General features: G+C 43.4%; 1 protein-coding gene across 1 annotated transcript; it reads right to left on the bottom strand.

The window, feature by feature from the left end:
* Positions 1–827: 827 nt before the first annotated feature.
* TXNDC5 (thioredoxin domain containing 5) lies at positions 828–27,001 on the bottom strand. Its single transcript, XM_090269860.1, has 10 exons — positions 26,708–27,001; positions 23,086–23,235; positions 17,495–17,600; positions 11,374–11,470; positions 8,934–9,049; positions 6,747–6,833; positions 6,035–6,178; positions 3,131–3,213; positions 2,343–2,472; positions 828–1,168 (listed from the first exon to the last, which is right to left on the bottom strand). The coding sequence occupies exons 1-10, from the start codon at positions 26,965–26,967 to the stop codon at positions 1,046–1,048; spliced, it is 1,296 nt and encodes a 431-aa protein (XP_090125986.1). The 5' UTR covers positions 26,968–27,001; the 3' UTR covers positions 828–1,045.
* Between the last annotated feature and the right edge of the window lie 85 nt (positions 27,002–27,086).

Below are 27,086 nucleotides of genomic sequence, written 5' to 3' on the forward strand. Positions count from 1 at the left end.
AACCTCTGTGAAGGCAGACGATGCACAGTGATCCTCTGAAAGGACGACCTGGGAGTAGAACTGAAACAGCTTACAGTTAGGGACCTGTAGTGGGGCTGCAGGCTTCCCCTGGTCCCTGATACCTAGACCCGGACAAGCTCATCTAGTCCTCTTGCCTCAGGTGACAAATACAACCAGAACCTTTCTACGATTTAATAGGACAATCAGGACCAGGCTTGTGGAACTTTCCATCCCACTTTTTCCATGGGAGATATAAAATCTTAAACATGGACTTCAAATGTAAAATATCTTCACATGGACCCTGACTTAATGTTAACATAACTAATGAAATCTTTCACCCATGATAAATGAACAGAAGTATCCCTTGAACAGTAACGACTGACTTGACAAATATCGACACGCACAGAAGATTATAGCCTCAGTGCTATCTTACTCAGGCACATGTCAGAAGGACCACTGCTTTCATTATGGCAAACCTCTCACACTGAGAGAAGTAGTAACAGAAACAAAATTCAGGAGTGGCATGAAGGTATCTTCCAGAGGTGTGGGGTTTTGTTTTTAAAGCTGCTCCAAGCTATGAACCAACCACATCATTAGTAAGTCAATTATGACCTTCATATCAGAGGCACATCGATACTGTCACATGGCTACCTTTTCAGACTCGTGGGCAGTTCTAAACTAAGCTTTGGATGCATTCACCAAAATCACTCAGGAGCCAAAAAGAATCCAGTAGTTTGAGTCTCCTCAACTCTATTTTTGTCTCAAAGGAAACCATTTAGATTCCATCAAGAGAAGGTTAAAGGGGATAAAAGATTGCCACTGAAATATTTTAGTTTGCAAAGGGATGATGTTATATTATTTACTCAGAGCAACTGAAGAATCTGTAGAATGTGTTGGCTTAAAAACACACACACAAAGAAGATACCACAAGTTCAGTACATTCAGCTTTGAACCACCCCATGACACTCTGCAATATCCGCATGACTTGGCTCCTCCCCACTGGGTCCAGGAGGCCAGGCGGGACAGGCGGCTTTCACCTGCATCTTTATAGTTCGTCTTTCGCCTGGCGCAGAACAAAGTGGTGCAACGATTCAAGGTCTCTGCCTCCACTATGCTCACTGACTTTTTTTCCTCCACGGAAAAGCAGCAACGTGGGATAGCCTCGTACCTTTAAAGAAAAAATTCAGTTTGAAAACCAGTGGTCTGAATCATACACAAATTACTTATTAAATAGAACCAGAAAAACGTCTACTGTTGTGGTCAGGAAAGTCTATGGTTAAGTTTTTTAAGTATACAGACTATTTAAAAAGTACCAGAGAGTTCAAAAAGCAAAGCCTTGGGGCTGTTTATTCACTTTCCAATCCAAATTATATTCAAGATCAGATTCAAAGGGCTGCCCTTCCCTGAACTGAAAAACTTGACCTTTCACTTTCTTATGCTGCCCTGGGGATCTGGGGAAGGCACACATTCCAGTTTGGCAGGTCAGTGTGGGGCCCGAGACTCTGCATTTCTGACGAGCTTCCTGGTGATGCCCAGGCCGCTCTGTGGACCATACTGAGTAGTAGCGACAGCCTCAAGGAGACACATGTTCCAGCTGTAACTCACTTCTTTTCTCTATTGAGAATTTCAAGGCAACACACACACAAACCTGGTATCTTCTAATGACAAGTATAAAATGTTTATACTGCATCTAGCTCACTCTGATGAGGTAATAAATATCAGAAGCCACACGTGTTTTAAGAAAACAGCACAAAAGAAAAATACATATTACAAATCTTACAGGCTATTAGATGGTGCAAACAGCTTGGAAAGAAGGCAGCAGTTAAATAAACAATCCAAGCACAAGACTGGCTTGTTGGTATGTCCCTCTCAGGTGGAAGTTTATGTTCAAATGTTTCTTTTATTCAGACATCGTACTTCAGAACGCTGGCTTATGTCAAAAAAAAAAAAAAAGAAAAAAAGCCACTTAGGCATTTATGATGAAGGCTACAAAGCAGCTGACTGTTCTGTCAATGAGAATGTGCATTTGGCCAGCACCCCGTTCCCCATTGTGGAGTCTCAGTCACTGCCCAGCCTCATACCCAGAGGGAATGGCCTAAAACCCCAACTGAAATGTGTATGGTAACAAGGGAGAAAAACTTTGTTTTAGAAAGCATCTCTTTCTTTTCAAAGTGAGAAAAACAAAACACCTCAAAAGCACACAAAAAATACTTTGTTGAGGGATGAGAGCAGCGTGAGTTATCTTGGCTGAGTCCACAATACCCAGTTCCAGCTCTACTGAGAATCTGTCCCTAGTAATTGAGCGTCCCCGTAAATGTTTCCTTCCATCCACAGGTACTCACCGAGAACTTGCTGCAAACGTTTCGTTCAGCAGTACAGTCCACTTCAGCAATCTTGACCTCAGCCAAACCAGGGAATTCCCTTTTAGACAGTTCCTCCCAAGCAGGAGCCAGATTCTTACAATGACCACACCTAGAACAGAATAATGACAGCCTTGTTGAAGTCCCGGGCCTATTTCAGTGCCGAGCCAAGCCTTGTTTTCCTATGAGGCAGTCAACAATTGCCTAGAAATTTATAAAACACCACATTCTCCCACTCTCTTCTTCCCCATCCTAAACAAGGAAGTCAAAGTCAATCTGAAGTAGACTTTTGGATAACCTGATAGAAGCAAGCTGGTCTGAAGACAAGTTTGGATTCTGAAACCATTGCCATGATATGGTAAATCGGGCTAACTGGCTTACGAATGTACCATGAGCAGAAGGAAATAAACAGGAAACAAAAAGGACTTCAGACATTTATGTTGTAAATTACTTGAATGCCAAAAACATTTTAGATTTGATTGCTTATGGTCTCAACATTTCAAAACAACTTCACAGCTCCCCTCACGTGTCAGTGAGCTGGTGTGAACACAGAGACTGTAAACAAGTTCCATTAAAACCCTCCCTCTACAAACTTGAACATACCTGAACACAGGAGCATGGGGATAACATGTCCTTATTTCCTACAATATAACCTGGGGGTCAATGCAATAACTGCCCAACAATAAGCCTGGAGGGCTGGCTAATGAGCTGAAAAATATGGGACTGAAGTGCACTAGGACAAAGTAGTTTCTAATTACAGAGCCACTTACCATGGAGCATAAAACTTGATGAAGGTTATTCCTTCTGCAATGGTGTCATCGAAGTTATTTTCTGTGAGTGCCAACACAGTGCCCTTCAGGGGATGGAAAAGCCACAATTCAAATACATCACTTAGAGCACAGTGGGATCATGCTTTTGGATTGCAGAAATATGAATAAATATTTTCAACTGCTGTTATGCATACTCCAAGGTCACACAAAAATATCCACACAACTTGCATTTCACAAACTGCACCAAAGGGAAGAGCAGTGGCCTCTGAAGGGCAGAGATTCATTACAGGTCCCATGGGTCCTGAGCCCAGAAGATGCCTCGAGGAGGTGGCAGGACAGTCCAGTCTCCTGCTCCCCACCTGTCCAGGGGAGTTCAGGTGAGGCTGCTGTCCTTAAGGGCTTTGCAGCGTGAATGAGGTAGCTCTAGGTGGAGAGGGCTTAAATCTGGACCTCCCACGCGTGGAGCCTCCCACACCGACCAGAATCCAAACACCCACTTATTGGCACTCCTGAAATCTATACATCTGTGGCTTCTCTCACTGACTCAACAACCCTCATATTATATGGATTCATCTATGTCACAGGAGGACCTTCCCCAAAGTTACAAAAGCACAGGCAATGATGTATTTTATATATAACAGACTTTTTCTCATTTTTTAATTCAAAGGAAATGTAAAAACTGTTCATCCAAGCTCTGGCTGGATAGTTCTTTAGAGAACCATGTCTTGCGTTTCTCCAAAAAACACATCCGCGATTCTCTCATCAGAGCAGGAATACGGATGATTTATCACGTGGCTGAACGCACCAGGGCCGCTCCACTTGAGTCTGGCACCGAGTAACGTATGTCAGTGATGGGGAGGCACAGTGTGCCCAGGGGGCCATTGTAGAACACTGCCATCTTTCCTTATGTCCAGAAATATGACGCCACACTGACTGAAAGACCCACTTAATGGTGGAAAACTATTATAAATAGAAACAGTTCTGTTTGATGAAAACATCCATAGTATATAATTATATTCCATTTGGGATGACCTTTATAACCACCATGACACACAGTCCTTTAACTTATGTGGTCATAACAACTACAAAATCATTTGTTTACTTCTTAAACCCACACTTAAACTTTCAGCTAACACCCAGGCAGTCCCCAACCTGCAAGAGTCCAACTAAGGGATGGGCTGTGGGGACAAGGAGGCCCATTACTCCCCGACCCTGGGAGGATGGCTAGGTGGCTACACTGGTTTGTAATTCCAAACAACTGGGGCTCAGGGAGAGATGGCTCTGGTGAGCCGTGATCTCTCCTGTAAATGCTGAGTGAGGGTTGAAGAGCTCCTGAGGCGGCATTCAGGCTTGTCTGGCTGCTGCCCTCTCGGCCCCGTCCTCTCCCCATCGTGCCCCGGTGTCCCAGGTAAGAACTTGGAATGCTATGAAGTATAGCTGTGTCAACTGAAGTAGCAGCATCAAATGTTCTAGTTCAGAAATATGTTGACAAACAGGCGTTATGGTTCTTAGTCAGGAAATCCAAGCACTGTTTTCCTGCAAAAACATTATTTTGACTCCCCTTAAATGATCTCATTTTCACCTTTGGCTTCAGTGTCGGCTTCTCCCTAAAGCCTCAGGCACGTAAACATAATGTAGATAACCTGCTTTAGCTCTGGACTGATAATATTTAACTGTCCATTGGACATTGCTGCTTAAATATCCATCGCAGACCTGAAAATCAATACCCTGAAAACCAACTGCATCATCGTCCTCCCTGCTGGCCCTTCTCTCTCTGGGGTGCGATGGCGCACCACGTATACCAGGAATCCGTCAGCTCAGACCGTGCCATCCTAACTACTCCCTAATGCTGGCTCTACTCCTCCCCTCCATCCCCACTGCCACAGCCTCAGTTTGGGGTCTCATCATCTTTTATGATCTAATACTCCAGTTTTCCACCTCCTTCATACATGCTGTTACCAGTCCTCCTTCTAAAACTCAAACCCTCCATTGGATCCTTATAAATAAAGATCAAAACCCTTGGCTGGCTGGCTGACAAGACTCCTCTGCAACCAGCTCCTACAGCTCCCCTCTGGCATCTGCCCATACCCCAGTTCTCTACTCGCCCCCTGCAGTCAACCACTGGCCTGCCCCCAAACGCCCAACTGATTCCACCGCAGGGCTGCCACTCATGCTCTTCCTCCAACAGGCAAGCCTTCCTGCCTACCTGCCCCACCTCTCAACTGACAGTGACAGACCCTACACACTCTAATCATAGCCCCTGTGACATCTGCATGTGTGTGATCTCGTGTCCCCCCACTAGGCCCACCACTCTGCACAGGCAGGAAAACGGCTCTCGTTTTTGTCTCCTGGTGACCAAGGACAGTGCCTGAAACATAACAAGTGCCTGATAATCACAGGACAAACACATCTGAACCTCACACTGTCGGAATGAATGAAAATGCCCCTCAGTAAGTCAGAGACTGTCCGAGCAAATTAAATGTTCTACAGCCACATGCCTTCACTTCCAGTGTGCCCAGCTTTTCTGCTGTGGATCTTTCAGGGTCTTTACACACCATAGGTTAGAGCAGAATGACTGCAGCACATTGCGGAAATGAACAGAAATGCGGGCCCAACATGCAGTAGACAAGCTTTCACAGCAAATATCCTCAAGCACAGTGATGACTGAACCAAAGGGAGGACTTTCCCAGGGATTTTGACTCCATTCAGGATTTTCCTCACCTCAGTTCCAGGGAAGCTCTTGTTTCCTTTCACCCCTTACCAGCATGTAAAAGTAGTCAAAGAATGTTTTGTATTGAAGTCATGGCAACCACCATCTGAATTGCTCTGTCCTTAAGTTGTCCTTCTGTCCCAAGCATCAGAGGAGCATGAGTGCCCTCCAGGCAATGCTGGGTATGCACCTACCTTCTCAGCCTCAGGCTCTGCAGGAAGCGCCAGGGCCTCAGAGGGCTGGGCAGTCTCTGGGGTGCCCTGGGCCGCACTCTGGAGCTGGGATTCCACGAACTCTCTCAGTGAGTCCAGATCCCGTTTTCCCTTGTACTGGTCAACCTGTCCAGATAAGGGCACAGAGCAACATGGCCAAGTCAGTGCACTGAGTGCTTGCACCACTCACACCTCCTCCAACCCCACTTGCCCACGTGAACTTCCTCCCATCATGTGTCTTTTCATGGCTGTGTGAGCCATGAGAGACTTGCATGCTCAAATTTAAATGGGAGAGCACAGATTATAAACTAAGGGTCTGGCTTTGGTGAGAGAACTTTAAAGCTTCTTCCTTCTGCAGAGGTATGAGTCACAGAAGCCTGGGTGCTGCCTCAGGTACTCTGAGAAGCTGACCTCCGGCCAGGGACAGCAGGCGGAGCGTGAGAACCTTACCAGGAGTGAACATTCACCCTGCTCAGAGGTCATGATCAGACTCAGTTACACTAGGATAGTAGATTTGGGTTATTCTGTGATAACCTGAGCCAAGTGAAAGGTTTCACACTTTTATTCCATTACATGTACTCCTTTAAACCAGTGTCCAAACAATCCATACTGGCAATTTGCCACGACTGTTAAGCCCCTTGACAACAGCCCACTGTGGTTAAGAGAAACACTTCGTCTCAACACTAAGACGTACCTTTTTACCTTCTCGGAACCAGAGAAGAGTAGGGTAGCCACGAACCTGGTTTCCTGAACAGAGTTCATAATGCTGTGTACAGTCAACCTATATATAAATAAAGATCATGTTCCCATTCAGTTTCTCTGTGAGCCTTTCTGATAAAAATGAACTATTGGGCACTCGCTAGTCTTTTTTTTTTTAAAGAAAAATTCAAAAGCCCCTGATCTATAGCATCTCTGCCAGCAAGCGGCGGTTTCTACAGACTTTTCCTAAAGCTGCCCCAAAATACACTTGAGCTCAGGGAGCAGGATGACAAGATGTAGAGACATGATTTATTCCTCTCACTTAAAATGCGCATTTTAGGAAGCAACACTTTACCTTAAGCAGGTTAATAGGTGGAGAAGGGGAGCCTAGCCTGACATCCGGGGAGGGACAGGCCTGGCCATCGGTGACAGACACCCACACCAGTCATAGTGCTAGCTTAGAAATTTATTTTCATGTTTGAACTTAAAATCAAGTAGGAGTAAGTAGTCAATTTTAAACAGAAGTACTTAGTATATGATAAAGAGAAAACTGAAAAGATGTCAAATTAAGATTACACTATGTCCTGAATTCTATAAACTCAATTTACCAACTATCACAGCTCTTCATATTTTTTATTTCCTTTAAATCTTTATAAGATTCTGTTTGGTCAACATTTTCATGAAACATGTTGTCCTAAGTCACTTCTTTCTTTTTCTACTGGCATTAAAATCAGCTATGTGGGACTATGTTGTTTTTCACTATGCCAATAAAGTAGGACGAAAATGTTACTTTAACAGATAAGACTAAAGTTAGAGACCAGTTAAAAGTGTTAAACTAGGGCCTGGCTGGTATGGTTCAGTGAATTGAGCGCTGGCCTACAAACCAAACTGTCACTGGTTCGATTCCTAGTCATGGCAGATGCGTGGGTTGCCAGCCAGGTCCCCATTTGGGAGCGTGTGAGAGGCAACCACACATTGATAATAAAAAAAGTGTTAAACTAAAGCACAGGAAGCCTCTAACTAAAACTAAAGGTGGGGATGCATTTTTGGGGTCCAGTCTAACCCAGGAACATGGCTGTCCAGAGATGAAGGACCACAGACCAGTTACTTAGACTATGTCCACTCTCGTGACATAAACTGAAAATAATCTCACATCAAAGTTCAAAAGATAATTTAAAGTAAGGATATAAGGAATAAGGAAGACAGAAGACAAGAAAATTATTTTATGATTACTTCCATGAAATATTCAATAAGTATAAAATCGTAATCATACACATATACTAGAATATGTTATTAAAAGTGTTATAAGCCAACACTGAAAAATTCATTTAACTAACAACAACGATTACAATTTACTAGCCATTTGCTCCATGCCAAGCACTGTGCTAAACTTTTTACTTTCATCCTCATGACCATGGTTAGATCTCGTCTCAGTTTCACAAAAAGGGAGGAGGAGGTGTGGAGAGGCTGCCCTCCGTTAGCCAGCCAGGTCTATCTGACCCCCAGATTTATGCTTTTGACCACCTCGCCATGCTCAGCAGACTGTCTCATTAACTAAAGCTCCTAGAAACACAGCATTACTTCTGTATACAAATCAGCCTCCTGGCAATGCAGAAAATGAGATTTTTATTAAAGGAAATCCAGGCAGGGATGTCTGGTGGGTGCCAGAGGATAGATAAGATTTAAAGTGTTTGATGGCACAGAAGTTGTTAGACATCACTTCTGGCTTCTCTGCATAAAGTGGGAAAAGTTGGAAAGAATTGCAGGCAGCAGAACAAGCACTGGGAGGGCCTTCCGCATGTCTGAGTGAGCATGGAGCCGAGTGTCCTTCAGGAAAGAGCTTTTGGGTAAGATCGAATGTGGACAGTCTCCAAGGGCTTCCAGTGAACATTCTCTATAGTTCTGCCCCTATCTCTGCAGAAAGGGTTCTGGGGCTGCTAATTCAGAATTGGCCATCACTTCAAAATACACAGAGGAGCCCAAGTCATAATTTATCTCAAGGCTGTGGAAAAGCCAGCACATTTCACCATCTGGGAAGGTGAAATGAATTATCAAGTGGCACACTAAATGGAAATAATAAATCAAGATTGTGACTTTGCACGCAGAATGAATAATGGGCTACTCTGCTAATTAATCCAGCCAAAGGCAGTCTATTTCCAGTTTAATAAGGACTTTCACTTACCTTGCCAATCTTGACAGTTTCGGAATGTTCAAGGCCCAGAGCCAGCTGCTCCCAGGTCGGAGCCAGAGCTTTGCAGTGACCACACCACGGAGCGAAGAACTTGATAAAGTGGTCGCCTTTCGTGGGGAGCCAGGGCAGAGAAGGGGGGAAAGGGAGTGTAAGTTACATGACACCTAACTAGAGATTGAATGGAAACATCTGATCTTTGTCTGCTGGCAACGGTCAGTTCAGTGTGAATCCTTTAACTGGTAAAAAGTGACACTCTTATCAAAAATATCTATATCCATGAGTTCTTAACAATCTTCAAAACAAAAACTAATGTCATCTTTGGAGGACAATAGGGAACCAACTTATCTGGAAAACTGGAAATAAAGGGAAAGAATCAGGCATTTACCCTGTCTTGGATAACCAAGGGCAAGTTTCTCTTGCTAAAAAAATAAAGATAGGATGCTTGAATTAGAAGAGTAGTATTTGATATCCAGAATGAATTAACAAATCTAGGCAGTGACATCACAAAGAGACTTCAGCAGCTATGAAGTCCTGCCTACATCCCCAAAACATCAAGTGGAAACTGATAATGTCTCTTGATCCAAGTAGCAGTTCGCATGGACTAGAGAAATCAGGGACACATGTCCAGCTACACCATGGGGATGCAATCAGCAAAGGCCACTCTGTGGGGAACTCGACAGGTCAAACAACCTAGTGGTGAGCAAACAGAATGTAAGAAAGAAAGAGATGTTGGGGGTACACACAGACTAAACAGACTTAAATGAGATATATTTTTTTAAAAAAAACTAAACTACAGAGTTTAGAAGCACACACTTGAGTGATGAAACTATGAAGAAAAGCAAGGAGTGGTTTCCATACGAGTCAGGACAGCACTGTCTCAGGGGCCTGTGATTAGGATGGGGTCTGAGGAGGCTGGCAGATTTACTTCTTGAACTCAATAATGGTTACAGGATGACCAATTTATAACAATATGCTATGCCCTACATTTGTTTCCTATATCTGCGTTTTATTTCACAATAAAATAAAAGGCTTAAAAAACTGAATATTATGCCCTGTCCTGGTAGTGTCCTGATATACCAAGGTTGATGGTTCAATCTCCTGTCAGGGCACATATAAGAGTAAACCAATGAATGCATAAATAAGTGGAACAAATCAACGTTTCTCTCTCTCTCTCTCTCTCTCTCTCTCAAATCAATAAATAAAAATAAAAATTAAAAACTGAATATTACTCCATTGGCTAGGAAGAAAAAAACCAAACCCTCAAACTTCATTATTTAGATGCTGATTATTTTCTTAGGTTGATCATCTTGGGGCCTAAAAGATGTCAGGCTGAGACCAAACTGAAATGAGGCTGTAGCCTCATGCAAGCAGCACAGGTAGCGTCTCCAGACCACTTCCCTTCAGCAGCGCCCTACTTAGGGAGGGACGGGGAAGGGCTTGCGGACATGGTTTGCAACAAGGTGATTTTGGTAGCTCATCCACAGGGAGCCTAAGCCAGTCTCTAATAAAAGTGACTCCCCTATAGGGGGAATCCCCTTGAAGTTCCACTGTCAGAGCACCAGTACAAATTAAATTGCCGTCTTTAATGAAAATGGAAAACAGTTGAAGGCATCACAACTATTTTTGACCTTAGTGTGGTGGGGGAAAGCTTATTTAGACATTGAGTGGGGTGGGACTGACTCTCAGCAGGCATGAAGTTACAAGGCCAGATAGGATTTTAAGCCCCTTTTCACAACATTTCCAACCCAGTCTTATGCGAGGATTTCTCTCCATGGTAGCATTGGAGAATGGAGTCAGCAAGAAAGCTGAATTTACTTTCAAGTCATTCACTTCTGAGCTGACTTCTGAAATGTGTGCAGAAAGGAGGACTTATTAACATCAGAGGTTATACACAGATCATCTTAATAGTTAGGAGACCATTTTCAAAAATGAAATGTAGTCTAAAAAAAGATTTTAAGTGTAAAGAGCACATACTCTGATTCACATGTTATAACAGTTCCACTAAATAAACTAAATTGTAGTTTAAACAGATAAGAGTGTTATTACTGCCTCAGATCAATAAGCACATGATTAACATGAAATAAACACATTTCCTGACTCAAGGACACATTGTCCAGCTAGTGTACAATCAAGTGTGTCACTCATGATTTGTGAACTCCATTTCCACACCTATGGCTTTAGCTTAGCATTAAAATTCCCATTACCACAAGGACAGAGACAAAAGGAGGAATAATTTCCAAGAGGAAAAGCATTAAACAGTGATGTTAATGGGACTTGAAGAGAGAAATCCCGCCTTAGTGCCACAGATGCTGCTTTCTATGAGCCGTCAAGTGGCAAGAAGGACACACCTAGCAAACCAGGCAGTGGCAGCTGGTCGGTGGCTCTAAGAGGCATGTATCCCACTGCGAAAGCCCAGATGCACCCGTCATACCTTGTGCGACATGCAGCTCAAAGTTGCTGGCGGAGAGCTCATACAGCCCCTGCTTGAGCTCTGGGGCTCTGGGTGGTTCTACTTCTGGCTCTGGTGTCTAACAGGAAGAAACAAGAATATAGTCACTGAGTCTATCAGTAAAAACTTAGTGAAACCCATCAGGGAGGTGACCTGTGTCTGTCCAGAGCCTTCTGAAGACCACCTTCCTCACCTGGCTACCTTGGAGTTATGTGGGATGCTTCTGTGTTGAGAGAGGCCAGGGCAGGAATGGACAGTCAGGTCTTCAGGACGCTTTCCCCTTCCTCAGACATGTTCTAGGACTGACAGCGGAGGGAAGTAGGTGACAGCCATCCCCACCCCAGCCTGTCCTTTGCTGCCCTAAACACAACTAAACAGAGCAGACAAACTGAAGGACAGGCCCTCCCCAAACTAGCACTCTGTCTCGCTATTTGAAATGCGATCTGAGATTTCACCTAGACCACAAAATGAATTCCTGATGGACTGGCTCTGAAGGAAGAAATACCTAAACACATAAAGGTAGCAAAATGGACAAAATTGAGAATGAAAAACCACCAGAGAAAAGGACAGCCTGGTTATCTTTTACTCACGCAAATGTTAAAAGCAAACAACAACAACAAAAAAATAAACTGAAGGAAGGAAAACTCTGAAGGACTTGATAAAAGAGAAAAATAGGTGATGAGAAGGAAAATTTAAATTTAGACGCATCAAGGCAACAAAGAGAAAACCACAGGGCAAACATGAGCTATAATTTTAAGAAAGACTATAACTCACATGACTAAGTTTGGGACAGTAACACACAATGGAGGGGCAAGAGGTGGCTTTCTAAGTAAGATGCTTCTGCCAGTACAACTGTATAGTGACAACTGTATCGTTACCAAAGTACTTACTACATAAGTCTAAAGTTTTCAATTTTTGAGGCCAGTACAGCTGGGGTGAAGAAAACATTGAATTACCATTTTGCTGTAGACACATGGGTATTACTCAATTGCTTTGTGGCAGTTCATATTTCTATTAAAAAGAATACTTAAGTTATGTCATTAAAAACTTTAAAAGTGCTGACAGCTCAAAGGTGTGCAGAGTTGAAATCATGAAGCCCATGAAGTTTTCCTTTCTGTGGCTGGCTTGTCAAACTTTCCAAGTGCTAAGTACCCACACAAAAGGATGCTCAAGACTTCTGGCCAAGATGGAGACTTAGATGGACATGCTTGGTCTCCCTCTACAACTAGAAAGGAATACAACTACTTCAAAACAAAAGATAACCAGAAATTTGAGAAAATAAAACTACATGGAAGCCCAACATATGAAGTTATAAACCAGCGTTGCTCGTCTGGACGGGTAGGAGGGGCGAAATCAGAACTGGAATGGAGAGGTCAGGCAGGGCTGTTTGCGGTAGCAGCGGGGATAGCGGCAGGGGGAGCAATCCCGGCTGCAGTCGAGTCCTGGCAGCTCGCGACCCCAACACAAGGAAAGGCAGCCCCCTCATTGCCTCGGATGGAGAGGCCCAGAAGGCGGGAGAACGGATCCTGGTCTCCCAATGGAGAATAACGGCAGGAATCCATCTTGGACCCCTGCCCCCACACAAAGCACCACAGTGCGGCAAAATAGGTCGGGATCACCGCCAGTCACCGGGTAGTGACGAGTACACAGGGCTCTGCCCCCTACAGCCTGCCCAGAAAGCAAAGCAAAACACAAATCTGTCAAAATGAAGCAGACAATGATTGAAATCCTGGTGATGCAGCTCACCACGCAGCAGATGAAGAACCTGAGAGTGAACAAATAAGAAACCTTCCAGAGGCTCAGTTCAGAGCTATTGTTATAAGGTGGCTTACAGAATTAACAAAAGACTTGGAACAAGACAGGGAAAGAATGAAAGCCACTCATACTGAAATGAACGAAAACACATATGAGACAAGTGGTGAGGAAATAAAATCCAAAGATCAAATCAACAAACCAGAACACAGTCAACCAGTGCAGAAAGAGGAGACAAAAAGTAAGGAAAGTGAGGAGAGGATCAGAAACCTCTGGGACAGCTATAAGCGATCGAACATTTGGATAATAGGATTGCCAGAGGGCAAAGAAGAAGAACTAGAAATTGAAAAATTATATGAAAAAGTAATGAAGCAGAACTTCCCAAACTTGGGGAAGGAAATGGACATACAGGTCCAGGAAGCACAGAGAGTTCCAGAAAAACTGGACCCAGGGAGAACCACTCCAAGACACATTATAATCAAATTGTCAAAAATTAAAGGTAAAGAGAGAATCTTAAAAGCAGCAAGAGAGAAGAAAAGAATCATGTACAAAGGGGTCCCAATTAGGCTATCAGCTGATTTCTCAAGGGAGACCCTGCAGGCAAGAAGGGACTGGCAAGAAATATTCAAAGTAATGAAAAGCAAAAACCTACAGCCACGAATGCTCTATTCAGCGAAAATGTCATTCAGAATAGAAGGACAGAGAAAGTGCTTCCAGGACAAAATAAAACTGAAGGAGTTCACTGGATCCAAATCACTATTATATGAGATGTTCAAGGGGCTGATTTAAAAGAAGGAGGATCAAAACTATGAACATTAAAATGAAAACTGCATCACAAGAACCAACAACAGAAGCTAGGGAATCAAAACAAAGGCAAACTAAATAGGCAACGAGAGTGAAAAAAGAACTATAGGTATGGGGAATATACTGGGGGGAGGTCAGCAGGGAGTGGGAAGGGGGCGAGGGAGGGAGATGCTACAGTAACTAAGAAGCATAATAAGACAGAATGGAAAAGACAGGAAGAGATTGAGAAGAACTATATCCACGACCAATGGACATGGACTAAAAGAGGGTGACTACTGGAGGTAGGGGCACCACTGGATGGAGGGGAGCAGAGGGAAGGGAAATTGGGACAACTGTAACAGCATAATCAATAAAACATATTAAAAAAAAAAAGTAAGGATGTTCAAGAGGAGGATGACTAAGTGAACAGGTGGAGTTCCAAAAGGGTGAAATAAAACACTCTATGTGTTATAAGATGCTCAAAGGGCATTTGTATTCAGATGTTATTTATGGCACCTAGGGGACACTGTCACTTCCTGTGCTCTGGGGCAGACACCAGAAAGGTCCCTGCCCTCATGGGGACACCACAGCACATCACAGAAATGGGTACACTCTAGATTCTTAAGAAAGCAATTTTCCAGTATTGAACAAGAGTTATAAAAGTGGTCTTGCTTTTTTATTTTTCCCTGTCTTGATATACGTCTGGGAATATATTCTAAAAAATCACTGAAAGGTGGGAAAAAATATCCTTTACAAAGATAAACATATTCTTTATAGGACTTCTGATGACATAAATATTATAAATAACTAAATAGCCATTGATAGAGAAGAGCAAAACCATGGCAAATCCACGCAATATATGATTAATAAAGACAATATAATTATATAAAATGATCATTAGTAAAATAAACTATATATGCATATAACTGTTTAAGAAAAAATATGGAAGCAAACATAAAATATAAAAATTGGGGTAGATGGTAAGAAATGGTAGGTTTTCTTTTCTTTGAGTTTCTTTAATATTGCTATAACACAAGGAGAGACTATCTAAATTTATCCTGTCTGAATATAAAAATGTATATATCAAGTTACTCAGTTATAAATACAGATGAGAAGGACTTCCAAAAAAGTTCTCCTTGCAATAAACAGCAAAGTTCAAATCAAAAAGGATTTTCAGTTCACAATATCAAGTTTGAATAGTCAAACTTCTCTACAGTAAGGCACATTGCTATTGCTTCTTGCAATTGTGTGCGATCCCTGTTGCTCTGAGTGACCGAGACGTGGCCTGTGGGTTAACTACGGTTCTAGGGTGGTCATGGGTGGATCCCACACGACCATGCACTCCCCAGCCCAGGAGTTAGGACACTGCTTCTCAAAACATCTAAGCTGTGCCTAGACCTGCCCTCCCGGTCCTTCCTGGCCTGCACTTTGGGTTGTCACCCTACTAAAGGGAAGCTGGCCTACAAGACGAAGTCTCCCAGCCATCCTGAGACTGGCTGCTGGTTCTTAAGTGAAGTCAATGAAGGAGATTGTTTTTGTTTTTGTTTTTTTTAAGTTTATTTTAAAAGATTTTTTTTTTTTTTGAGACTATTAACTCCTCTTTAAAATTAGCTTCCTCTCATCAGAGAACTTTTTCACAAAGGAAACAATCTGAGGTTTAATCTACATGAAAGTTACACCTGGGTCATCCAGCTTTCTTTACCATGACTGAGATGCAAATTCACTCTGAGAGGTTTGTAGTTTTTCCGTTACCTAAAATAAGATAAGTCTTTGGTCAACTTATCCAGCACTGTATTCCAACACTCTTCCCCATATACTTACAGACTTTAAAATGCGAGGTGTAGGTGCACTCAGGAAGCAGCCAGCTCCTGATTAGCTGTGACACACCACCCAGACCCCCCAGGCCCTACAAACACTTCTGGTATTTCACATGAGCACAAAGACCCTCCACATCTGTGAACACCTATCTGATAAAATAAAGCCGTCTAAGTTAAGTTTTAAATTGAAATGATGTTCAAAGACTTTGACTGCTCTTAAACATTTCATCAGAAACACACAGCATGGGGCTACTGGCTATCTTTCCAGTTTCTCACCAATACAACTTCACAGACTGTCAAAGTCCAATGGAGCATTCAGCATTAATCAAAAGCACCACACAAGAAGGGATACTTAATGCATGGTTTATGATCATAATGATTAAAAAAAATTAAGACTCCCAATGTCAAATGGAGAGGGAGAGGATTATAAATTTTTCTTAGTAAGTAATATTCTACACATAGCGATGTCTTTAATAAATATCTCAGAAATCATACCAATTTTCTGGTATTACCCTTAATGTAGGGAGAGGAACATTAAGACACAAGAAGTTTTAAGAGTATTAAATTACACTATCAGCAAAGCCAGCTGAAGGCTGAGAGAAAAAGGAAAGATTCACATTCTGGGTATAAGGAGTGGGAGTACAAGCGAGCTGGTAGCTGTGGGAGGCGGGCAGGAGGGCCAACGCAGCCTGCACTGGGTATTCTGGCTCAGGCTGGCCCTGACCCCAGATGGGCAGTGGCAACCTCTGATGCTAAGGAATTATTGTTAATTGTATTACAGGTAGGAGTGGGGAGGTCATGTAAAAAAGCACTAGGTGTATATCTGTGAGATGCACTTTCAAATATTTACCAATGGCACTGTGTAAGGGCTGACTCTGCAGCCAAACAAGAGATAGGGAGGCAGGCAAGACAAAACAAGACTGACAAAATAGGGATAATTATTGAAGCTGTGGGATGAGCACATAGGACCATCTTCATTACACCCCTCATTCACTAGACCACCAGTTTTCAACCTTTTTCATCTCCTGGCACACATAAACCAATTATTAAAATTTTGTGGCACACCAAAAAAATACACTTTTTTGCCAATCTGACAAAAAATTAGATATAATTTTGACTCATTCACACCAGATGGCTATTGTTATGTTGTCTGTTGTCACTATTTTTATTTGATAATCTAAAGGAAAAGAGGTCAGTGCCCCTGACTAAATAGTCAGGTATTGAATGTTTTAAAATACTTGTGGCACACTGGTTGAAAGTTGCTGCACTAGACTCTTCTTTCTACTTTCGGGCATGTTTGAATATTTCCATAATAGAAATTTTTTTTTTAAGTTAATCTTTTCCACCTACTTAAGTTACTTAAGACTTAAAATCATAGAGAAAAAAGTAGATGGTGGTTGCCAGGGGCTGGGGGAAGGGGGGTGGGGAGTTAGTGTTCAATTGTACAAAGTTTCAGTTTCATAAATAAAGAGAGTCCTGGAGACGGATGGTGGTCGTGGTTTTACAACATTATGAACGTGCTTAATGCCACTGAACTGTACATTTAAAGACAGTGAAGATAGTAAATTTTACCACAATGAAAAAATTGAGAAAGAATAAAGGTTAATTTTTACTTATTGCATCAATGAGTTCTAAAAAAGTAAAAGTAGCCTTAAAATGGTATCCCTAATATTTCACCTAAACTGGCCTCTTTATTACTCAAAAATGTAGTAAGAAAGTGGGGCTGGGGGAGGGATTTTCTGTGCACTCACAGCAGGCTCGCCATTCAGTGTCTGCAGCATCCAGTTTTCCAGTGCCTGGAAGTCCCGGGGACCTTGGTACTTCACAGCTTCTTGGCCAGGCTTGAAAAACTTCAAGCTGAAAGTGCAACAAATGATTAGACAGAGCAGATTTTTAAAGCACTTCAAACTGCTCGGAGTAAAGAGCACTGTCTTATCAGGAGGCAAACTCGTTTAGTGAAATGATCAGAAAATAAGTTATTAGTGGGCTGCAGACAGGCATGTATCTGCAACTCTGATAAACCTTGCAAAAGAAAAAAAATTCTAGGAGATAATATATTTTTAATAATAAACTTTTAAATGTTTTATATTTTATTCAAGAAAAGTGAAGCTGAGGTGAACACATCAAGCCTAATACTGTGAATTAAGCACCAAGTGACAAGTGTTCAGTTGTGTAGAACTCCCAAGCTTTTCCCTGCTAGGTATGTGTTATCCTTCCCAGCCTAGTAGTTTTTATATTCTGCTTTAAAAAAAAAAAAATTAGAACAGTAATAGAAATAGCATTCTTTTGCAATAAATGTATTTCCAGGCTACCATGTCAGCTATTTGATTCTTACAAAACATGAATATCCAGGTATTGTGAGAATTCAAGTTTCGAACTATAAGAACTTTGACACTGGCTGATACAGTCTAGTCACTTCCCCACAAAGAGTCTTTTCTTTTTCTCTATACATATTAGCCTTTGAAGATATCTGCAGATAAAATAGGAAGCAGTCCTTTAGAGGGGAGCAAAAGACATCTCCAGAGGCTGAAATTAATGCTTCCAAATCCTGTATCATACCATTGGTAATGTGAAAACATGCTCCTCATAAAATTTAGAAGAAGGTGTCGAGGAATGGGGGTGGGGGGAGGGAGATTAATTCTTCCATTGACAGAATTAAGAGATGGTGTCAAGCATGGAGGGAGAAATGTGGCTACTGACAGAAAATAAAACACAGACTAGGTTTTTTATGGCAAGCATACTCATCTAAAACACCCCTGAACACTTCTACAAGCATGCACATGGAGTCCGTTAGCAGATGCCCAATATGCAGTGTTAGAATGTAAAGTCAGATGTGCAGAAATCTGAACTATAGGTTTGATTAGCTAACTCCCCAAATGCCTTACAATGAAGTTTCACAGATATACAAGAAAACCAACACATTGGCTGGAGTAGGTATTTAAATTAAAATGGGCTTCCTGGCCTCATCTAGAAGCTAAGATCCTGTGATGGGCTTCGGTGACATTACTAATGTGCCTCCAAAAAAGAATATACTAGGTCCAACCAGAAGGTAGCCAGCCATGTAATATAAAAAATAGAGACACTTATTGAAGAAGATACAAGATACAAGAAATACTGTACGGAGGACAATGAACCTCAGTCCCCTTCAAAGTAAGCACCTTGGGACCTCACACAGTTCTCCCAATCATCATCAGTTGCCCCACTGTATTTTCCTGAATCTCATTTATGGCCTGAAATCTCTCCCCTTTCAAAGGTGATTTTAGTTTCAGGAAAAGCCAGAAGTCACAGGGCACGAAACCTGGGATGTAGTGAGACCGAGTCACCTGCGTGATTTGATGTTTTGCCAAAAAACTCTGCATAAGATGTGATGCATAAGCAGGTGCACTGCCATGATGAAGCTGCCAATCACCAGTTGCCCACAGCTGTGGCTTCTGAATCATCTGAATAGTTTCCATGGAGGAATGTTCAAGCTTAACGCAAAATTTGTGGCAGATTTGCTGCTCTGCTCACTCAGTCATTTTGAATATGATGGCCACACAGTACACATGCTCACTCAATGGCATCTACTGCCTACACCAACTAGTACAGTTAAGTCATCATTGTTCACACATGCACATTCCAGTCCAATTTCCTTGGCTGCCAGGTTACATCGATATTGCGCAAAATGTCCTTGTTATGTTAACAATGGCTGGACTTTTTCCAGACAGAGTTTGTATGTGCCACTTCCTCAGCAGCTTATACTTTTATAACCATAACAAAAAGCCAAAATCTAACTAGATTTGGCCAGTGTGCCTGTGACTTCCTGAAGTTTAACATTTTAAGCAACTCCAAGTATGATCTCACAATTATGAATGCCCACACCCACTCCTGGGATTACGTGAAACTCTGGAAGTATATGCTTTCCCCAGAGAACTAGACGATGCTTAGTGTTCTTCTCTACCTCCCTTCTCTCTTCCAAGCATCTCACTCAACCAAAGATCTTCAGGACCCTCAAAATACCAGAAAGGACCAGGTGTTGTCAAACTCTTTCCCCATTTCTTTGCTAACTTTAAAAATCAGTAAAACCTAATCTGTGATATTTTTACAATTTGGTGTGCTTTAAGCAAAACAAAAGAAAAAATTTTTTTAAAACCTCTTCTTGTAGGATTGAAAATCTCTATCTGCCCACATTTGAAATTCTTCCTAATGTTTATAGATCCTAGGGATAGCACTAGAGCTCCCTTTACAGACTTTTCAGTCTGACTTCAATTCAGAGATGAAGGAGATGACGGAGAGAGTGCTATGGGGTATAAGACCAAAGTACAACCCTAAACCTGTCTGCTATCACCAACCTCCACATGGGCATTTGGTTTTTTTGTTTGTTTTGGTGATCTATTTCTTTTTCAAGGAGACTGTAGGGGGGTGAAAATCGCCATTAATGGGTCACTCTGGCAAACGGTAGGATGAGAGTTCTACTGCAAGTAATGCTATGGTGTTATGCTTTGAACTGTGTCCCCAAAACAGATCTGATGAAGTCCTAACACACAGTACCTGAGAATGAGACCTCATGTAGAAATAGGTAAATTTACAGAGGTAAATTAAACTGAAGTTAATAGGGTGGGCTCTCATTTATGATGTCTGTGTTCTCATAGAAAGGGGAATTTGGACACACAGAGAGGCCTGCACATAGAAAGCCATGTGAAGATGGAGGATTGGAGTGACGCAGCTACAAGCCAAGGCGCATCCAAGCTGCCAGCAACCCCTAGGCACTGGGAAGAGGCAAGGATTCCTCGCAGGTTTCAGAGGGCGCAGGGCCCTGATGATGTCTTGATTTGGGGCTTCAGAACTGTGAGAATAAATTTCTGTTCTTTCAGCCAGCTGGTTTGTGGCGCTTTGTTGTGGGAGCCCTAAGAAACCTCCTTCATTCAGCCAAGCCCCTGCTCACGTTTTCCAACACAATAAAGGTTATTTTCTTGCTCAACAGGAAGACCTCAAAACATCTTCCTGAGCACAGTGAGCCAATTGTAGGGGTATGGGAACTCAAACGCCCTCCCTCTCCAATCCTTTCCTTGTGTTCAAGGCGCTGGGGGAAGAACAACATAAAAGTTCAGGCATTTACATTCACTATCTGCTTCAGGCCCTGCCATGTCTCTCTCACATGAGTACTGTTTTAGAGGAAGGACAAGCTCAACAGGTAACACTATGGATGCACTAACAGGACTGTCTTATGCAGCATGTTCCACCTCCTGCCTTCAATGAAAAAAGTCTCTTCTCGGGTACCCATGTGTCATAGTCACAGATTCACTCCCAAACTACGTTCAGCAGAGTTTAAGCTCATTTTATAACACAAAACCAGTGCATGTTTTTTGGGGGGTGGGAGGGAGGGCATATCTTCTAAATAAAAACCAGGACACACGATCCAAGATGGATCTTTTAAAATCTGCGAGTAGCATCTATGGAGTGGCAGCCAGAGAGCTTGTATAACCAGGTTCAGGTGGAACCCTCTACTCCTCTCCCTGCTGCCCCTGAACATGTGCTCTTTCAGCCCTATTACAGCTCCTGCTATTTCGCCTTCCCTGTGGCATGGTTTGTGGTGTACACAGCCACATGGCCACAGATGGCCAGCTGCTTAAGAGTGGATACCATGCCCTGACTGGTGTTGTTCATTGGGTTGGGTTTCGTCATTCCACAGACCAAAAGGTCGCCGGTTTGATTCCCAGTCAGGGCACATGCCTGGGCTGCGGGCCAGGTCCCTGGCTGGAGGCATGTGAGAGGCAACGGATCAATTTTTCTCTCCCTTTCTCCCTCCCTTCCCCTTTCTCTAAAAACAAATAAATAAAATTGAAAAAGAAAAAAGAAAAGAGTGGATACCACAGCCAACCATCCAGCCATCTATGCTGCCCCTGTATCTTGAAGTAACAGGCTCTCAACAGGTAAGCACCCTCTCCTCACCGGTTCCCACTAGTCACTGACCACTTCTTTGGGATGCTGTCCAACCAAGGAGAGTTTACTTTAAAGGCAATGCTATGAGGCATAGCACAGTGATGCCCTTTAGATATATAGTGGAAAATTTGATCTCTATTTGGCTTGACTTGATGTAGACTTGAATTATGGCAGATTAGCAAGCACTCACAAAGACCAAGAGTTTCTGAGTCCTATATGGAAATGACAAATTTCCAAATGTTAGGGGAAACCTAACATTTTCTGGGCATTCTCAGACAGGTGTTTACACACATTTTATTTCATTAGAATGTTTAGGGGGGTGGGGTATCAGCAACCTATGTTAGATACAGAGATTAAATGGTGCGGCCAGATTTACATGAAAAGTAGATGGTAGAGCTGGGATTCAAACCCTGGCTTCTCAGTTCCAGCCGGAGTTCCTTCCACTTTTCCACGCTGACTCTCAGGTTTGAAGATAAAGCTCAGGTTTTATGTACATTTTACTTAACTCAAATTTGAACAAATAAATATATTTTGGTAGTTGCAGTACTAACCCCTCCCCCATCCTTCTGGAAACAGCATCTTCCCTTTTTTTGGAGAAGGGCTCTTCACTCCAACAGTTGCCATGTGGTCTCAATGGGGCTGCCATCTTCATACAAGATTCTGCCTCTCTGGCCACAAGAACTGTTCGCAGAATGAACACCCCGTCCAAACTGAACCAGTTATTGGAGGGCCTAAGACCACATGGCAACAGAGATGCAGAGCCAGAAAGTTAAGTCACCTTAAGGAAGACATAGTAAAAAGAGGCTCTTTGGAGCTGAATTTCAGAGCTTCCTGCATAGCCTACTAATTAATCCCCTGTTTTGTTTATTAAGCCAGTTTCAATTTCTGTTTCTTCAAACCAATAAATTCTTTTAACTGTCAAGGGAGTAAGTAGTATCACTTATGAGAACTACTGTAGATCATCTTGTTACCTTTCTGTAAACAGAAACATCCTTCTGCTGTTACTCTAGGAAGGATGCTTGGGAATAACAGTGACTGAAAATTCATGCTAATTTGATGACAAAATCTGTACTCCTTGTGTAAATGTACTTATGAACATCAAACGTGACAGGACCTCATGGAGGCAACCGTTTTTCTCTCACAAACATATGCCCTTATAAACAGGCAAACCCAATGTTGATTAATAAAAGGCTTTTTCCAGACAAGGTACAAAAAGACATCTAATACAGACCTGGTGTTATATAAATATAACTTTCCCTAACAACAGGGACTGCCTGCTTAAATTTAGCATCTCCTCCCTCCTCAGAACTACAAAGGAAGATACCAAAATGGTAACATGAACTTTCTTTGGCCAAAGACAGCTGGTCAAAAGATGTGGAAAATCTGGAAGATACAGGAAGCATGTACCCTTTTCACTTACGTGGGGTACCCTCGCACCCCCTGGGCAGAGCACACATCTGAATCAGCTGTGCAGTCCACCTTAGCCACGTAGACTTTGGCATCTTCCATGCTGTTGTACTTGTCTCCCAGGTCGTTCCAAGTTGGCTGCAGGCGCTGGCAGTGCCCACACCTGTTCAAGGTGAGAGGAACAAGCATATTGAGTGCAGAATCAGAGGAGGCCCAATCCACCCCTTCAGCCATTCCCACAGGGCAATGGTGCTCTCTGATCCTTTCTTCACACCACAGCAGAGATGCGTTAGCTCACAATTACTACAAAGCCTAATTTACCTGCTTACAACCCACCAGAAAGTCCCTGCACTGTTCTCAGCATAAAATCCAAATCGCTGACCTCCCACTTTACCTTGATACCCTAGCTGCTTCCTCCCCTTGCAGTCTACCCCTGAGTCACACTGCAGCGTTTGTGGTTTTCTGAAAAGGCCGGAGCCTGGCTTGCCCTGGGAATCACTACATATGCTCTCTGACACTTCCTCCCTAAATCCACCAGGCTAATTCCTATTTGCTCTTCAGGTTTAGTTTGGGTGTCACTTCCTTCAAGAAGTCAGCCTGACTTTCCAGGCTATTTGGTACCTATTCTCTTCTCCTCCTCTTCTGGAAAGCAACCTTACTCTCCCTCTACTGCAGCAGCTTAGCACTTCTTGCTATACTTGCCCCATTATTATTTAGTCAGGTCTCCTCTACTATACAACCAAGAATTTACAAATGCAAGGCAACCCCAAAATGAAATCAATTCTGCATATTCTCCAATGAGAAGCTTTAAAAGCATTTGTGTCCACTCAATCTTCAAAGTCTGATAAAATGAAATGTATGCTTATAATATTCATTGTATGAATTTAACTACACAGATATTTTAAAATCACCTATCATTTAAAATGTTTATTTAGAATTATTGCTTCTTGCTATTCTTCACATATCTTGCCAGCATCAACTTGTTTCCCATCAACTAAATCCATTGAGTCATATAGCTGATCATATTCTTTCATTGTCAGCTGTCTGCAGTACCATATTTGAATTCTGTACCAGCCAACACTAGAAACTTTATCTCAAGCTTCAAGTACAGTCACGTATCATTATTTGGATGTGGGTTTTATTTCCCTACTCACCTGCTAAGTGTGTGGTCATGATGCCTACAATGTAACTACTTGCTGTAGTGCTTTTTACAGTGATTTTTAACATGCTTGCTTCTCCTCAAAATAATTTCTCAATAAAGTTTTTACTTCTTTTCTTTCCTGACAGATGACCTCAATAACATGCATCTAAAAGTAGCACAAAAAAATGTATGCTTTAAGCAAATGTGTCTTCCCTGACCAGCACTTTCCTGGAGAGCTAAGAGAATCCCTGCTTTCTAAGAGACTCAAATACAATATGGTTCCTTCTTTTCTGGAAGATAATTGTGAGGGAAAACCAGTGTTATATGTAAATATATATGGTACAAAGGCCAAGAAGATAGCATAATCCTTTTTACCACTGTGTTCCCTGTATCTAGCTCATGCTTGGCACATACTGTTTGGCAATTTCTCAGTGATAGATCAATAGGTGTCACGTAGTTGGCACTTCTGGTTTGGGACCCTTCTGGGGGTGAGACAGCAGCTGCATGCAGAAGGCAGAATGTGGCCATGTAATAGAGCAAAGATACCTTGTCCTCCCAAGGAGGTGGCCTCAACCTTGACCTCTTTGTCACCTCCAAGTTCAGTGTGACCTGCAAACTAACCCTAGAGAAGATGCTGGCACAAACTCTACAGCAGTAGGACTACCCTACACCCGTCAAGTTCAGAGCAAAAATATACACATCTATGTTTTCATTACATGGTACCTCTGACCCCAAATCACATGTAAGCTTCCAATATTCCACAGATACTGAAACTGGTAAGAGATGGTAAAGGGTGGGGGGACAGAGCATATTCTATATGAGCTCCAACCTGCTGTTAAAGTCAAACTTTTAAATGCCATCATAGAAAACCCCACACATCTCTATTTAAATATTTTGTAGTAAGACTATTCAGAAGCAAAATAAAAACTTCATTACTTTTACTGGGGGCATCCACCTAAAAGACCATAAACCACATACAATGAGAAAGGAGTTTACTTAATACCAACGGTTCAGATTTGCCAGTCTTCTGCCTCACTCAGTTCAGGACCAGCTGGTGAGTATTACAGAGACTCTGAAATTAAAACTCCATTGGCACTGTGTGGACTTACTATGTCTGTGTGTCATTTTTTTCTTTTAAAAATTAAAAGAAAAAGAAAGAAAATAAAATTCACAGGCAGATTTATTCCACTGGTATAGGCTACAATTAAGTAGTGTACATAATTGGAATAGTTACTCTGAGAACACTCCTTCCCAGAGTAACTATTAATATTGAATAATTATTTTTATGTACAAAGTATTTTCTACACCAAAAGTGGTTCTAAAAATTCAAGTCAGTTGGTTCTTGGGAACTTTAAACACTATTAATACAGGATAGATGTGATTCAGACCCACCCCCCAAAATTGATTTAACTCCAAACGGAATGAAATACAGTTTATAGCTTGAATATGGGAAGAAAGCGGAAAAAAGTTTCCTCCAACTTCTGCCAGCACATTTTCTGAGTAAGCCGCTTTTTCTTAGGCATCTTCTTTCTACTCCTTCCCACATCCCTTCCCCACATCTCAATGAGCTTCTCCCCCACACTAGGGAAGGGCGCCAAATTCTGCAATAAGCCTCCAAACTGCCTTGTGCCCAAACATCAGCTTTCTGCTCTGCCCCATAAGAACTTCCCTTCTTTGGGGCATCTATGCCATGGAAGAACAGCACTACCCAGAGGCCCATACCAGAGTCCCTAACCCAGAACTAGGGCAAGAGGTACCGTCCGTTAAACTTGGAGAGTTTTGCCATCTCACACTTTCTAGATGAGCAGGCCCCGAGAGAGCGGAGGGAAAGGAGGTGCCAGAAGACAGCCTTGAAAAGAGGGCCAAGAGTACAGCTACCCATCCACTCCGAGCTGCCGAGGCATCTCCAAAATTCGCACTACCCTCCACTGGGGCCCTCTTCTGCCTGGGCCACCCCTTCCCACCTTATGAACGCACAAAGTAGGAAATCACACCGTTGTGAGTTCCTGTTTTTCAATTAAACCCTCATCCAATTAGCCTTGCAGCGTCCGAACTGAATCCGATGTGTATGTGTCTGCAGCGGGAGCCCCGGCTGCCAGCGGCCGCCACACGTGGCTCACTGGGTCCAGCTGCTCAGTTTAGGGTAGGGGATTTAGGGGTGGCCCGGAGGCTCCCAGCAGCCCCGAAGGGCAACAAGTCCCCTTTCCTTCGCCCCGTGCAAGGATTCAGGGAAGGGGACACCTGGTGGGGGAGGGGCGGCCTAGTCCCAGGCTCTCATTGGAGCCCGCCCCCTCCTGCACCGCCCTGGCCGCCCGTGCCACGTCAGCCACCAGCGTCACAGCCTGCACTGCCCCCGCACTCCGCCCCGCGCCCCCAGCTCGCCGCGATTCCCCGGCGACCCCAGGCCCAGCGCACTTGGGGGAGAGCAGACTGCGGGTCTTGGGGGACCCGGTCCGCGCCGGCCTGGGCCCGAGAAGGCGGCGCGGCCAGTTACCAGGGCGCGAAGAACATGATGAAGTGCGCGGCACTCTGGATCCCGTGCGTGAACATGTCGGCAGTGTACAGGTGCTTGGCGTGAGGGTCCTCCCGGTCCCTGCCGTTGGCCGTGGGGGGCTCTTCCAACGCTGCCGCCCCGCGCTCCTGGGCCCTGGCGCCCCAGCGCCCGCCGCCTTGGCCAAGCAGCAGCAGCAGCACCGCGGCCGGGGCCAGCAGCCGAGGCAGCTGCGGGAGGAGGCGTCCGGGGCGCGTGGGCATCACGGCTGGGCTGGCGCTTCCTCGCGGCGGCCGACAGGTCCGCTCCACAGGGCCTGCCCGCGCCCCGCCTCCCACGGAGGCCGCGCCCCTTCCTCGCCCCGCCCCGCCCCGTCCGGCGG

The sequence above is a fragment of the Furipterus horrens genome, unplaced genomic scaffold (genome assembly GCF_987537825.1).
Source record: "Furipterus horrens unplaced genomic scaffold, mFurHor1.1.pri manual_scaffold_3, whole genome shotgun sequence".
In the NCBI taxonomy this organism is placed as follows: Eukaryota; Metazoa; Chordata; class Mammalia; order Chiroptera; family Furipteridae; genus Furipterus; species Furipterus horrens.

Excerpts from the sequence above, each read along its gene's own strand:
- TXNDC5 (XM_090269860.1), bottom strand. The coding sequence starts at position 26,967 with ATGCCCACGCGCCCCGGACGCCTCCTCCCGCAGCTGCCTCGGCTGCTG. Across the intron at positions 6,179-6,746 it reads GGTTCCGAGAAGGTAAAAAG|GTTGACCAGTACAAGGGAAA; the intron begins GTACGTCTTAGT and ends TTATCTGGACAG. Across the intron at positions 1,169-2,342 it reads ACGTTTGCAGCAAGTTCTCG|GTACGAGGCTATCCCACGTT; the intron begins GTGAGTACCTGT and ends TTTTCTTTAAAG.